We start from the raw sequence: 16,738 nt of genomic DNA on the forward strand, positions 1-16,738 counted from the left end.
AAAATTCATTACATTTTTACAAGAGATGATGAGTTATCCAGAGGGTGGCATGCTGGAATAAAATACAAAGAAAGCTAATGAAAATGATGTTCTAGTACTGCATGCAAATATATCACAATGTTAGCCAGTATTCAGCTGCTGCCTCACTAAGTTTGTTTATGTGGCTGCATAGTATACACAAGATCGCGAATTATCAAACAATTTGAAACACTGGTCATTGCTGGTGTACACTGCATATAGAAAGGTGACCCTGCACTATCTACTTTTCAATTCTCCTCACTTTCAAAACTTTAAGCAGCAAAAAACTATGGTTCTTCTTAGACAGTTGACTTCAAGAGCAGGCTAGCAATACTTTCTCGGTTATGGGCTGAGATTTTTGGTCAGTTGAAGACACAATAAGAGATGGACAAGTTAAGTAAGGGACAAGCAATTAAGTAGCTATAGAAAACAGGAAATTCTGTATATGTGGGGGAGAAAATAAAGTGTGTTTTCAGAAAGATGACTGTGGAAAGTGTCTCTTTGCAAGATCAAGATTCTGAACCAGAAAGAATAAAAGTTGCCAACTGAGTTAGTAAAAATTATATGATGGTGGAAAATACTAATTAATATTGTCACAACTGACCAAACTCAAGAAAAGCACACTACCTCAATATGTTGAGAATAACAGGAATTATAGTAACCTTTTTGGGTTTTTTCTAAATCTAATTTAACTTAAGTAACTCCAAAGTTGCTATTCTGTATGTATAAAATGTAAATTCATATCTCAATGATGTTTCCGTTGTACTGTGGAAACTGATTACATTTCTATGCATGAAGTCATTATACACTCTATCACTCAATTAATTTCTCCACGTCTACTTTATCTGAATTACAAACACAACACGAATTTAAAGAATTGTTATGTTTTGAATCTTTCAGGTGCTTCATACACTCAAAATTAATGAAGGAAGCACAGTACCTATGAGGTAAAGAAGTTGCTTACATTACCCTATTAACAAAGCACAACAAAGATGAGAAAAGAGCATGATTTGAATAGCAAAAATGTTACTGACAGGATTTACAGAGAGAGAGAGAGAGAGAGAGAGAGAGAGAGAGAGAGAGAGAGAGAGAGAGAGAGAGACAGATCCCATTAGTTAATATTGAATGGTAATGAAACAGTAAGTTTCTACTGCTTCACATACAATTAATATTATAGAGACACAAACCTGGTATCCAAGGACAACTGCACTATCATAGGAACTCCAAGAACTCTGCCTCGAGGGACACTCTCGTTGATCATATGGTCGGCGCTCCTCTCTATCAAAAACACGATCCAGTTGAGCTGAAAACGGGTCTCTGCGGCCAACTCCCTTCTGAACTGCGTCACCATTAGCCAGTTGATCTGAGAGACGCAGCTCTGAGACAAACGTTGTTCCTGCATCATCCGCTGCAGCAGCGTAAGAGGTGGGCCATGCAGCAGTACAAGCAGTAGGAGAATCACGCGTCTCTCCTGGATCCCAAATTTCTTTCTTTACTAAAACTGCCTTAAGCATCCTCGGTGCTAGTTTTGTTTGAACAATGGTTTCTGTTTCTGAGTGAGGTGTTGGTGATGTGGCAGTAGGAGTTGACGGTGGACTTGATGGTGACGTTGCTGGTTGTGGACTCTGTGGAGGTGATGGTGCCATCACAGATGGTGTAGCAGCAGGTAAACCAGGAGGTAAAAAGTGTCCTCCTGGAACTGTGTTAACTTGTTGCTGAGGCACTGGAAGAGCTGTAGCTGATGGCATTGGTGTTGAGCCTGGAGCTGTTGGTTGTTCTTGTAGATGGGATGTTACCTCACTAGTAGATACACCTGTAACAGAGTTACATAACATCACAAAATTAAAATCAAATATCAACAGTAAAAGTAAACATACAGTACAGGTGAACACCACAAGAGTTACAAAATTAAATTCTTGACAGAAAAAAGGACTTTTACTAAATGTATACATTATCATTACGTAGAGATAACCACAACTGAAAATCTTATATCGCCCCAAAGAGTAACTTTTCCAAGCTGAGAATAAAAAGAGGCCCTAAATCTTCCTGGAATCTCACCTTTCATGGGCAGTCCTCTTACCAAAAGAGCTATCCAGGCACAATACACACCCTGTCCTAAGAGCTTCAGTTGTAATCTTGCATGAAGTTTCAAAATAGCACACAGTTTACTGCAAAGTGAAAGATTTATTCTGCAGACAAGACCCTATCCCAGAATCAGTGATCAAGACAGTAATACTACAGAGTATTTATTATCAATAAGATTACAATGCAAGTTTTTGATGATTATCAGTTTCAGTTTTTTAGCAAACCATTTTCAGATCTATGCAGAAAAATAAAACAATGACATAGCATTATAATCCCCATTAAAACTCGGATAGAAATAACATATATTAGAGGTACATGTACCAGATTATTCCTTCCAGTATGAACAATAAACAATAGTGTGTCTATACATAGAGCATTTTGTTTGGTATGCTATGCCAAACTTATAAAAATTGCTCATGGTGTAGTCTACAGATACAGAAACTCCCCAGCATAGTGAGTAATAACTATTGATTTTCTTGATTATTACATTAAAAATTGGCACTTAACAATGGATGAAAAGAGAACTGTCAAAGACATTACAGCAAAGAATAATAGCAGAAATACAACTCAGCTGATCAGCCACAGAATAACTAAGTGTCTCCACCCGCCGTCTGTAGCTGGTGCTTCCCACAAACTGTAGTCATATGGTTAACATAGCCTATTTAGGGTGTCAAAGATAATGAGTCTTATGGTTGCATTGAAGGCACTGTGATATTTTCACAATTTCATGAAGCTGTATGCATTTGCTGCCCTAAGTAAGCTATATTAACGATGTCCAGATAATTTGACATAGCACACCAGCAATATGCTTTATGAACAATAATCTGGTATGTGCATTTTAATGCTTTACAATACTTATTTGTGTTTTAATGAAAATTATGAAGCTATTTTACTTTATATGCTTGAAAATGAACTTGAAGATGGTTTACTAACAAACCAATACCAGACATCATCAAAACTTACATTTTGGTCCTGACAGTGGATAAATACAGTTTCTCCAAGATAAAATGTGTCCTTATGTGAAATGCTACACCCCATGAATGAATGAATGAATGAATGAATGAATGAATGATGTGATGTGAGTAAGGCAAGAAAACACATACTAAAGGACAGCTGTCAGGAGAATCAGCGCACAGCATTACGAGAACACACAGAATTATTATGCTACATTCACAGTAAAGGAAAAGCTACAGAATGTATGGAGGTAGACAAATGGAACAAATAAAATTACTGAGAAAGTGTACAACATGTGTCAGTATGAAGGAAATGAAATGGAAAGTATGTACTGAGCAGTAGCTAACAACTAAGAAAGACTATTGGGAGGAGGGAAGGAAGGGGGCTATTACCGGTATAAGTCAGAAGATACAATTGTAGAAACTCAAATGCAGTTAGTCTACGAAGATGTAAAAACAGAAGTATGTCATGAAGCCCATACATATTTACGGGGTCTGTACATGTTGTAGAATATATTTATGTACAAGTACATTTTTTATGGCAATATTTAGATGGAAATTGTGAAGGACTTACTGTTGTGTTTCAATTATGTAGTACTGTCTGCTGCAAATATATACTATCTGATACTGTTCATATCAGTTACATGTTTTTTGGTACACACACAAACTAAATTTCTCAAAATCATTGCAATGAAACAAAAACTGAAGGTATGGAGTGACAAAGTGAATCCTCAGTGAAGGTCCTGGTACCATGACTTGCAAGCTCTGGCAGAGAAGTTGGAACTTGATTAAAAGAAAAAGGATCTAGACAGCAATGGTGAGAAAACTAGGTAATTTAAATATGTGTTAAAAATATGGCACAGTCTGCTATTAAAAACAAACACACCTGTTAATCTGGAAGTCATGAAATGACTCACCAAACATTAATAGAAAAAATATAAATCACTCCAATAGGATAGTCATAGTCACTAAGACTTACAGTCACCATTATCTAGAACATTGTTTACAATAGGCAAGGATCACTATTAAAAGCCAGAAGCAAAACCTATAACTACGGAAATTATATACTAACCAACATAACTAAATAACAACTCTTCATTTGGAGAGTCACTGGTGTCCACAGTCACTATACAGTTGCTTGCCATATTTCAAACCCATCTATGTAATTACTAAAAATGTGAATTTATTTTAACATACACTGTTCATTTCATTGATTTACTACACTGAGAGTAGTTTGGAAATATTTACAATTTTGATATGGTTGTAGATATAAGAACAGTTTGTTTTGGAAGCTAAAAGAAGTGTGATTTTTCCTTACTCCATTTCTGGAATAAAAAAGAAAAAGTGCTTATGAAACTAACTGTTGTTAGGTCCCCAACCACATCAAAATTGTAAATATGTATCATTCCAATAAAACAAAGAAGTGTAAGATAAAATAAATCCACATCTATAGCACTTGCACAGACAGATTTATTAGGATTAATTCTCTGATCTCCTTCACAACAGCTTTCCATACACACAATACTTCCTTAATAAGGTTTTCCCCAAATTGTTTTCATGTTATTAGCAAGATGACAGTCCACATGACAAAAAAGTGAGACTTTGCTGCTCAGACAATTTTGTTTTCAGTTAGTAACTTGAAGAAAGTAAATGTTTTTTATGTCATGTAACACGACTTTCACTTCTAGACAAGCTAAGCTCGATAAACAGAGAATGCTTATTTCAGCTGTGATTCACTGATATTGTAGTCACATGTTAATTTTTTTCATTTTGTGAAGTGCACAATTGTAAATTTCTGAATAGTTAAAGAAACTTGCCAATCTTTACACCACTTTGAAATTTTATCACGATCTGGCTGAATATTCATGTAACTTCTTTCATACAGTACTTCATTACAAATAATTGCATAATCTGTAGAAAATCTGAGGACACTTTTAATATTGTCTGCAAGGTCATTAATACACAACATGAACTGGAAGGGTCCCAACACACTTCCTGGGGCAAGCCCACAAGTTATGTTCACATCTGTCAATGACTGTCCATCAACAATAACTTACTGCATCTTCCCAACAAACAAGATCCTCAATCCAGTTACAAATTTATTTCACTTGATACCCTTATGGTCATACATTTGATAACAAGTGTAGAAATAAGCGTGTAAATGCTTTTCGGAAATCGAGAAATACTGCATCTATCTGACTGCTTTGATCCAAGGCTTTCAGTATATCATGTAAGAAAAGTCAGCTTGGTTTCACATGATCAATGTTTTCAGAATCCATGTTGGTTGGCATGGAGGAGGTCATTCTGTTTGAGATACTTCATTATGTTTTAGCTGAGGATGTGTTCTAAGATCTACAACAAATCGATTTCAAGGATGTTGGACAGTAGATTTGTGGATCGCTTCCACTGCTCTTCTTGTAGATGGGTGTGACCTGTGCCTTCTTCCAACTACTGGGCACAGACGTTTTACCCGAGCAACCAATGATACTATATAGTTAAAAGAGGGGCTAACTCAGCCACAAATCCAATACAGAACCTGATAGGGATTCCATCAGGTCCTGAGGCTTTGTTGAGTTTTTACAATTTCAGCTGTTTCTCAATACCACTGACACTAATATCTATTTCACTTAACTTTTCAGTGGTATGAAAATTAAACTGGGGCAACACTCTTGAATTTTTCTTTAGGTAAAGGAACATTTGAAAACAGAGTTTAGCATTTCCAGTTTTGCTTTGCTACCCTCAGTTTCAGTTCCTATCTTATCCATGAGTGACTAGATGTTAACTTTGGTGCCACTAACAGCCTTTACATATGACCAGAATTTCATCATGTGTTGCTGCAGTTCTTCTTATATCCGTGCTTGCTATGAGAATTCCACCTTATGCAAGACACCTTTTCAGTTTCGTTTTACCCAGCACTTTTTGTGCTACCTTCAGTGGGTTACTTTATTTTCTTACTGTAAAACTGTGGTTACATATTAACATTTAGAGAAACTTTTGGTACAAAATATTTACAATTGTGAATGAATAATTGTTGTAGAATATCTGTCCATAAATGCATAATAAACAGAAAAACAAAAATTATCTTTTGCTGTCTGCCAATTAAATTATCACTAGAACTTTAAACATAATGTAATAAACAACATAGAGTGCATCAGGTCGTTGATACATATCTCAACTGTGAACTGTAAACAAATGGTGTATAATATTCTACAACAATTATTCATTCACAATTCTAAATATTTTGTAGCAAAAGTTTATCTAAATGTTGATATGTAACTACAATTTTACAGTAATAAAATAAAATAAAGCACTGAAGATAGCACAAAAAATGCTGAAACATGTCTGGGTAAAATGAAACTGAAAAGGTGTCTGGTATAAGGTGGAATTCCTCATTCTATGATCAGAATTTCTTTGGATTTTGTGCAAGAACATTTGAAGATATTCTCCTATAGCAGTCATTGAAGACTTCAGGCACTGCTCTCCTGAAAGTCAAACACATCTTTATGATTTGATAGCAAATTTCGGAGTTTATTGTAGTTCCTCTTTCCATAGAATCAACAAAAAATCCCAAAAAAACTGTTTTAATGCATTGATTGGTTTTTTCCTCCACATTAACGTATGCAACCCATGTTTCATCGTCTGTCACACTGTCATTGAGGAATTCATGTTGTTCTGCATCGTATTTCATCAGAAGCATTAAGTGGCTACCAGGCTCTTCATTTCATGGACATTAGTCAGAAGCTTTGGGACCCATCAAACACAAAATTTGTGATGACCAAGCTTAACAGTCACAAATACATACAACACTCCACATGTTATCTGAGAGAATCTACATGATAACTCTGTAATTGTGAACCAGTGATATTCTCTGATTTGGTCATTAACCTTTGCAACAAATTCATTCATCATACCAAATGGTTGTCCACTTCTTTCATCATTATGGACATTTATAAAATTTGTCCGATCTTCCAGAAAGAGACAACACTATTTGGTTATAGAACTATCCCTCATTATGTCCCTCCATATACTGCCCAAGTCCACTATGAACATCTACAGCGTTCATGTATTTTTTCTCACACAATACGGATTCAGTGTAGGAGGGATTTTCGTTGATAGCAGCCATTTTGATTTACATTTACAGTATAGACAACAGTTTAATAACCTTTCCGCAGTAATGTCAGACCTATATTGAGCCAAACGACATAGTTGTGCTGAAACTACTTGACTCTCCCCAACCCACTCCCCCATATGCCAGATAGCAACAGAACTAATTTTCTGAACAAGCCTTGTATATTAACATATTCGATTTAGAGTAAGAGTCATGCCTAGACCTAAATCTGTTGCACGGCAGGTAGCAACCTACTCTAGTGATAAGACATTGCCTACCTTTTTCACCAAAATAGGTAAAAATCAATTTTAACAGCCAACTCCTTCAACGAGGGGGGTGGGGGGATGATGTATCACTTGTGGGGGGAAAAATGTTCTTGAACCAGCTTTCTATAGAATTGGTTTGCACCGGTATTATGGCTGGCATTTTTAGACTGTAAACACAATCTATTTTATAACTCCACAACAATCTGTACAACTTCAAATTCAGTAACTTCAAGATGCTGGAGAATTTGTCAACTTTAAGAACCTCAAGGCTTGCTCGAAATACTGTAGACACAGAGCTTTCATTTCCACTCCTAAAGCTTTAATCATATCCTGGAGAACACTGTATACTGGTGGCTGTACCTATATGGCTGATACTATTGCTTTAGTTCTGTATTAACCCTTCAGCTGCCACAGACAATCCACCCAGAAGTCAGTAACAACGCTTTCACTTTTTTTTTTTTTTTTATCGCTGATTTTCTCTAGTTTCACAATTATTGTGGAACTAATGCTCAGATGCATGTATGGGATATGCTTGAATGACGAAAAATTTTAATTGTTGGGTGTAGGCTGATCATTGCATTTAGAAACAGTTTCTGTAATGGATAATTTCCTATTTTCTGAAACTTCCTGGCAGATTAAAAGTGTCTGCCAGACTGAGACTCGAACTTGCACCTCCAGCAACTGAGCTTAACCACAGCCTGGAGGATGTTACCAGAATGCAGCTGAGTATGCACTGGTATGGTGCTGGCAGATTAAAACTGTGTGCCGGACTGAGACTCGAACGTGGAACCTTTGCCTTTCCCAGGCAAGCGCTCTACCATCTGAGCCACCCAAATTCGGGTCTTGATCCGGCACACACAGTTTTAATCTTCCAGGAAGTTTCATGTCAGCACGCATTCCGCTGCAGAGCGAAAATTTGATTCTGGAAACATCCCCCAGGCTGTGGCGCCATGTCTCTGCAAAATCCTTTCTTCGAGAAGCGCTAGTCTTTTGCAAGGTTCACAGGAGAACTTCTGTGAAGTTTGGAAGGTAGGAGATGAGGTACTGGCAGAAATGAAGCTGTGAGGACGGGTCGTGAGTCGTGTTTGGGTAGCTCACAACTGAGCTACCCAAGCATGACTCACAACCCGTCCTCACAGCTTCACTTTCACCAGGACCTCGTCTCCTACCTTCCACCTAGAGCACTTGCCAGCAAAAGGCAAGGTCCCGAGTTCAAGTCTTGGTCCAGCTCACAGTTTTAATCTGCCAATAAGTCTCATATCAGCACACACAATGCTGAAGAGGAAAAATTTCATTCTCCAATTTTCTGCTCCTCATAATGTTTTAACAGAAGCCAATTTATTCTGAAATTTGAAAGAAAGCCTGTGGTTAACTACCATCTCCTTCTCCTCCTCCTCCTCCTCCTCCTCCTCCTCCTCCTCCTGAACGACTGTGGTGCTGTAGTAAACAGCAGTGCATAGGCTGACCCAAGCTATCATTGTTTTGGTTACATTTATTTGAAAATGGGTATTTTTAGTAGTGGTATTAATGAAATTAAATAATCCCTTATATGCTTCTGTGAAAGAATCAACAATGTGAGCACACATGAATGTCTATGAACCAGCTTTTCTTTTCTCAGAAGCTGTGAATGTATATGTAGTCATGAACATGAATAGAGAAACAAATTAGAAGAGTTAGCCTCGGGCATAATATAGCTTGCAAGATGAATCCCTCTGTTTAGGGAATCTGGGTTGTCTAGCCTCTTTATTATTTGCCATTATGTGGGGGTATATCATTATTTCCATATTCCTTTGAATGAGCACTCATTGTTTTCTTTTGATCAAATCATTACAACACCTTATAGGTGTGAAAAAATACTTCACATTGTTGTTCGGCAGGCAAATATAGCAGAATCATCCTCAGTGAAACACTGTGGTGTTCAGACCATCAGTCGAGCTAAATCTATCTTCTTTTTAAGAAAAAGATAGACACAAAGGATACACTTTTTGTGTTCACTCTAAAAAGATGTTTGTTGAAGAACTTATAATTTGAGACAACTATTAACAAACAATGGAACAAGTGTGTGTGTGTGTGTGTGTGTGTGTGTGTGTGTGTGTGTGTGTGTGTGTGCGCACGTGTGCGTGTGCGCGCGCACGCGCGGTGGTGGTGGTGGTGTTGTCATGGTGGTTACATACACACTTCTTTAGTAATGTATTTATTAACTGCCATTAATAATTCAGAAACTTGAAACAGTACCTGCAGTGATACCTCGACTACGAGCTTCAAGTTCACTGACGCGTCTTTTTACAGCAGTTTCGGTTGTTGGAAGGTAGACCACTTTGTTTTGGGATACACTGTATGCTTCCCCATTGACGCATGGCATACGAACATTTTTTGCATCTGAAGTTCCATGTGGAAGATGTGGTGCTTGTTGAGAGGTAGTGCTTCGAGAACGTTCCAATTGTGGCACAGTTTCTTGTTCCTGCTGACAACAGACATCCAAACGTTCCAGAGATACAGATGAAGGAGCTGGAACAAAAAGAAAGAAAAAAAACAAAGGACTGGTTATTGCATCATTTTTCTGGTATTTAATCCATGTACAAAATGCATTAATGTTGTATTACGAAGAAAGACAGAAAATTGACAGCCCACAATTCATTCAGCAATAATTCCTGATGAAGAGAGATAATATTCCCCTTTCCAGGAAAATAAAATATAGAAGTAAAAAAAGGAACTGTATAAGGGTTCTTCTAAACGGAATTTCTTTTTTTGTCAATTGTATTAAGAGATCATTGATTAATTAATGGAGAATGCTAGAAAAAAGTCCAAAGAAGACAAAACACAAAAAAAAGAAACAACAACAACAGGACTACTGTTTGTATCAAAATGCATGAATAATGAAGATTTGATAAACAAAGCTATAAAAATGTATGAAACATTGCTTTTTACTTGAGCGTGTATGTACGAGAATAACTACTTTTCAAACATTTATGAACAGCTATTTCATATATTTTAAGGTACCTTTCAGAGATCAAGTGAACATCGCATTCATATTGTTGAGAATAGATAACTGATGTCACTGCTGTGTGGGCAATTTCCTTGTAAAATAAATTCTTCTCTATAGTTCTATTACAACCCATCCTTGTTCTTCATCTATACAGGAAACAGCTTTATATTTTGATTCTATTTTATCAGCTTTTTAATAATTTCATTACTGGACCCTTATCTCCGTTTCATATCCAGGTCTTCAAACTTACTTTACATGCCACACATGAAAGACTATGGTGTACATATATACTAAAATAATCCAGTCTTCATCCTGTTGCAGTCATGGATGGTGGAGAACACTAACTGCCTGTATGCCTCCATACTTGCCAGTTTTTGTTTGCATCTCCCATAATTCCCTGCTGCTCACAATCTGGCTCCAGCTGCCAGAGACAACTGCCATGTGTATGTGAGTTGCGTTTGCGTGCATGTGTATATGTTGCCTACTTATGACGAAGGCATTGTTGGGCAAAAGCTAACTTTCTGAAAGTCTTTTTATTGTGCCTTCCTGCGAATCAGCATCTCTGCTATATGGTGAGTAGCAACTATCCTTTTCATTAGATTTTACATTTATTCATACTTAATGTCAGCTGCCGGTCTTTGTTCCACCTGTGATCACATCTAACAATTCCTGGTTTTAACAAAAGTTTTGTAATGAACACGTCCCTCTGTACATTATATTATCAGACACTTAACCTAATAAAGCCTGTGCTCATACTTCACATTACTAGTATGAAGTAGACAGAAAGTTTCACAAAATAAGTGATTATTTTTCTGTGGCTAAGTAATGTAGATATAATATGTCAAACATGTAGCAAGACACAATAGCTCTGCAACATTTATCAGTGGTTGCTTTCAATTCATCTGACTATTTATCACTATCTTTCCTTGGGAAAACCACATTCCCAACTTCATAAATACTATTATGTACTCCCATTTTCCTTTTGGACGAACAAAGACATAAAGTATCTTCTTAATTATGTGATAGAATATCGACTAAGTGTAAAAAATATACTCACCATTACTGGCAGCTGCGAACATAGATGATGCAACAGCATTGTCTGGTGACCACGATTTCGGTCTGTTACCACATTTTGCCAGCTCACGCCCTGATGATGAAAGTGTCAGGGAGGAAGGGACAGTGAGAGTTCTGAGAGTAGTTTGACGGTTCTCCGAGGCATCTTTCAGGTCTCCTGACATTTCAGAAGCTGGGGAATTGCCCAGATTTGTCTCGGACTTTGAACGCTGCAACCTCTCTCTGTGTTTCATTGCATCTAGCATTCCTTGGTATGTTTCCAGCTGTGATATAAAACTGGTGTTAGGCTTTATGCAGCTTCTCTTTTGCTTAACATATTCAAAGGCTTTTTTATAATCCCAGTTGTATGCTTTCATCGCATAGGCTATCACTACTGAAGCAGAACGGCTGACTCCCATTTTGCAGTGTACTAAAACCTTGGAACCCTCTTTCCTGTAAAACAAAAGAGGAAGGAAAACAGTTACAATTGCTACAAAGTTTCGGATATACAACTTAAGTAATGCAGCAACCTGCACCTTCCTTTAATACTGATCTATTATCTATTATTTTCTATAGAGTTTCTCAACCACCAGATACTTCAAAAAAATTAAAATTAGTTGCTTTGCAATGAAAACTGAAAATAAAAACAATGGATATAACTACTGCCAGAAAAAGAAGAGTGAAGGCATGCATTCATTGATAAGGAAGCAGCAATCTTTGACCGAAACTCACTTCAAGTTGAGTTATCATTGAAGTAAGATGTATACAAAAGTATCACAAGATAGGAAATATGCCTCAACTGACCAATAAATTGGCACTGTTTATCAGTATACAAACAAAGTAAGCACAAAATAAACTTCAAAATGGTGTGTTTTCACTCTTATGGCTTATTTATGGCCAAGCACTAATGCTATGAATCACAGTTAATTCATCTACTTACTTGGCACTTGTAATGTAGCGAAATGTATTGTCCCAATGTTTCAAAAGATCAGTCTTCTCATCATCATAAACCCTAATATTCTGGTAGTTAAACATCCCAGGAAAGAAGTTATCTATCTCTCGAGTCACATTCAAAATATGCCTCACACTGAAATAGAACCCAATTATAAATAAATACATCCTTTATGTCTGCTTAAAATTGTTCTTGCATCATACATATGAAGGCAAATGAGCATAAGCCAGCCATTTATAAGATAGTAACAAGTCAAAGATTAAATTAAAAGACAACTTTCTTTCTCTTATTTTCATCACTTTCTGAAATCTCCACAATTGTCAGGAATAAATATTTACTTACCCATTTCTTTGTAATTCTTCAAGGTTTGAAGCATTCCATTCAGAGCCAAGATAGACATGCTCAAATATCTCTGTGGCAGCATCCATCTGTCCCAAGATAGTGAGCATCTCTTGGTCAATGAATGATTTAAATTCACCAAGATCCATATCAAGATCTTCTTCAAGGCGGCTCCTTATATACTTAGATGTAACCTCATCTAAGTCTACTGACATCATTATCTCCTTAAGTGTTGATCGGATCACATGCTCTGTCTCCTCACGCTCCCGTGGCCTACAAGAGGAATTCTAAGATCAGCATATAGACATTATGTTACTTAACAATAGCAACTGAATAACTGTACTCCAATCACATACAACTTCATTTCAGTCTAAAATTAAATACTGCTTGAGAAAAATTAACAGTTAAATTGCAACAAGTATCAAATGTCAATTCCTCCCAGCACCTGCCAAAGTAGTTCAACATGGTGAAATTATCTTTTCATGGCAAACTTCTTTATGGAATTAATACTTTACTAACTTTACTATCCATGAATAAACTGCATGGGGGAAAAAAGCACCAATTCCAATAACCAGTCATGGAAAGAAGGCTTCTCACAACTTATCACAATAACATTCCTCAGGGGGAACTGTATTTATAGTGTGTATTACACACACACACACACACACACACACACACACACACACACACACACACACACACACACACACAAAAAAAAAATCATGAGCATGTATATAAATTATAATTAGAGTTGAAATTCTTTGAACTGGTAGAATTGTCACAAGAGAGCAGTACTGTTTTTCACGTTTAGTGATGTTACATGCCTGGTTGGGTATATAAAGGACGTAATCCTCAGATATCGAGTGATCACTGTGAGCGTCACAGAGGTGTCGCATACTCAAGTGAAACAATGTTATCAACACCTGACAGAGTATGAAAGAAGCCTCTTGTGTGTGTCTATTTGATCAGCTGGTTGAATCATGCAGTATCCCTATTCATGGTGCATTTGGATGCAACAGTGGTCCAGTGTTGGATAGCATGGGAATGTGAGGGCACGTATACTCATCATCAAGGTTCCAGTCAACCATATTTGACCACAATAAGGAAGGATCACCGCACTGGGTACCTGACATGAAAAGAATTGGAAATGGCACTGGACAAGATAAAAGGAAGAAATGTATGGGCAGAGTAAGTACTGAAATGGTGAGGGCAGTAGGGGAGATTGCCAAACAGTGGTTATGTCATATTATGAGAGTGGTGTGGAATGAAAAGAAGACTGGAAGAGGGCACTAATTGCCCCTATATTCAAGAAAGAAAGTAGGAAGGATCCTAGAAACTATAGGGAAATCACACTGATACTACACTGTGCCAAGGTGTAAGAAAAGGCCCTGGAGAAGAGAATTTAAAAAGGGTCGAGAACAAATTTAAAGAGGAACAATGGGGCTTCAGACATGGGAGGTCAATTGCTTACCTCGTATTTGCAGTGAGGTAGCTCCAGGACCATCAGTATGAACTTGAGGAAGACTTGTGATGATCTTTATAGATACAGAAAAGGCATTTGATAGCTTCTCTCGAAGAAAGGTTTGAGGAGCACAAGAAAAGAAGGGGTTGGATAAAGAGGCGACAAGCAGAGTGGATGAGATGTTCTGTGGAAGTCTGAGTTGAGTGGGAAATGAAAGGACGGATTGTTCCAGCAAACAAGTGGTGTGAAACAGGGCAGTGCTTTGTCACCTCTCCCTATGATTTTAGTGTTGGATGAGATAATGGCTAATGTGGCAGAGAAAACTGGAAAAGACAAGATGAAAATAATGGTGTCTGTGGATGACTTTATGATCTGAGGAAAGAGGGAGGAGGAGCTTCAGGAATAACTGAGTGCTTGGAAAGAAACTGCGAGACAGGGTGGAATGAAATGTAATGTAAACAGATGTGAGATCCTGGTTACAACTAGAAAGTAAGATACACAAACTAGCAGAATAAGACTCAGAGGTGAACAATTGAAGAAGGTGGAAAGTGCCTAGTATTGGAGAAGTGTGACAGAGGAAAAGGGAAGAAATGAGAAAGAGATCACTGAATATGGCAGACAGACAGTAGCATTTCTGGGAAGTGTAAGGAGCCGAATTTGGAACAAAGCACTCCGTCTTCAGGCCACAAGTGGCCCATCAGGACCATCCAATCGCTGTGCCATCCTTAGCCGAGGGTGCAGATAGGAGGGGCGTGTGGTCAGCACACCGCTCTCCCGGTCGTTTTGATGGTTTCCTTTGAGCGGAGCCACTACTATTTGGTCGAGTAGCTTCTCAATTGGCATCACGAGGCTGAGTGCAACCCAAAAAATGGCAACAGCGCACGGCGGCCCGAATGGTCACCCATCCAAGTGCCAGCCACGACCAACAGCACTTAACTTCGGTGATCTGACGAGAACCAGAGTAGCCACTGCGTCAAGGCTGTTGCCAGGTTTGGAACAAAGATAACCCACAAAAAAGTAATGTACAGAAGTTACTACATCCCAATATAGATCTGTCCATCTGAAACAGGGGGTAATGAAGAAAAGCTGATTACAGGCATGTGAAATGAAGTTTATCACGAATAGGATAGGAGTAACAGGGAGAGAAAGAATCAGAAATGAAGGGTAGGGAAGATACCGAAAGAGGAATCCTTGCAGAAAGAGATAGAAACATGGTATGGGCACTTAAAGAGCACCCTCTCAACCCAAGATGTTTCACTTTGTTTCCAACCTCACAGATTCCATGTGCTTCAATTTTTTGTTTGTTTGATTGATTTGTGGGGGAGGGAACCAAACAGCAAGGTCATCGGTCCCATCAGATTAGGGAAGGATGGGGAAAGAAGTCAGACATGCCCTTTCAAAGGAACCATCCTAGCATTTGCCTGGGGTGGTTTAGGGAAATCACAGAAAACCTAAATCAGGGTGGCCAGACGGGATTTGAACCGCCATCCTCCCAAACGTGAGTCCAGTGTGCTCACCATTGCGCCACCTTGCCTGGTAATCTTCTTCTTCATCCTTGTCAGGGAAATACATAATCGAAAATTTCATTACATTCTATCAAGGAATAGGAAAACTGACTAAATTAGTACTGTAGTAAAACAGAGATACCACGGTAAAAGTAGAAATTTTGCATCCAGAACTCTTCATTCTTCCAACAAAGTTTTATAAAACCAATCCATTAGATAGCACATAAGGTTTAGAGTTTAGCAAATAATTAAATACAATTCCAAATATTTTTCCTGTTTTACATTTTAAAGATTAACTAGGATACCTGTACCAAACTAATCAAATTCTTTAATGCTAACTCACTTAGTGCGCACTGAGTCAGGTGACGGGGGACGTCTTGACTCAAGGTTATCCATGGCATGCCACTCGTTGAGGCACGAGCGATCCGATTCGACACGTTGTTCATAGTAAGCAACCCAATCATGTGTGAGACCACCTAAAAAATGATTATGCTCACGTGCCTTCGAGCTAACACGGTGCAGTGTCTGCAGTGCTGACCTGTCAAACATACAAAAACAAAACTGTATGCTACTGCAAGAGGAGAGCAAACCAATGAATCTTCATTGTTCATTTTTCAATGAATTTGGTGCAAAGAGAGTAAATTTACATCAACTTCATTTGTGAGTGACAATAAAATTCTGGGAATAAGAGATTCACAAGAGAACAGTTTAAAAATATGTCAAACACAGAGTTAGGGAAATACACATTCAATTTAATTAATAGTTATTAATATTAAAAAAATGTGGGAGACTTATTTTATACGAAAGGCTTATTTGCAGTTTTTATCTATACCTTCATCAAGAGAGTCAATTACATGAATCCTATAGCCCAATACCATTTGGACATTGTGGCATTAGCATTTGCTTTTCTTCATTTTGAATGTAGATTCATTCGAAGATATAGTTAAAGAATTGAATGAGAAATAGATGTTTCTTCAATATTATAGTAGTTGTAAAGCTCATGTCTGTGGA

General features: G+C 37.7%; 1 protein-coding gene across 5 annotated transcripts in view; it reads right to left on the reverse strand.

The window, feature by feature from the left end:
• LOC126175859 (uncharacterized) overlaps positions 1-16,738 on the reverse strand; it is a 616,100-nt gene that overhangs the window by 4,393 nt on the left and 594,969 nt on the right. For all 5 annotated transcript variants that reach the window (XM_049922883.1, XM_049922874.1, XM_049922892.1 and 2 more), the window contains 6 exons: positions 16,071-16,265; positions 12,764-13,033; positions 12,410-12,556; positions 11,474-11,922; positions 9,666-9,938; positions 1,206-1,831 (listed from right to left, as the gene is read on the reverse strand). In XM_049922883.1, the coding sequence (XP_049778840.1) occupies positions 1,206-1,831; positions 9,666-9,938; positions 11,474-11,922; positions 12,410-12,556; positions 12,764-13,033; positions 16,071-16,265 (1,960 nt within the window). The remainder of the gene's footprint in view (positions 1-1,205; positions 1,832-9,665; positions 9,939-11,473; positions 11,923-12,409; positions 12,557-12,763; positions 13,034-16,070; positions 16,266-16,738) is intronic.

The sequence above is a fragment of the Schistocerca cancellata genome, chromosome 1 (genome assembly GCF_023864275.1).
Source record: "Schistocerca cancellata isolate TAMUIC-IGC-003103 chromosome 1, iqSchCanc2.1, whole genome shotgun sequence".
NCBI lineage: Eukaryota > Metazoa > Arthropoda > Insecta > Orthoptera > Acrididae > Schistocerca > Schistocerca cancellata.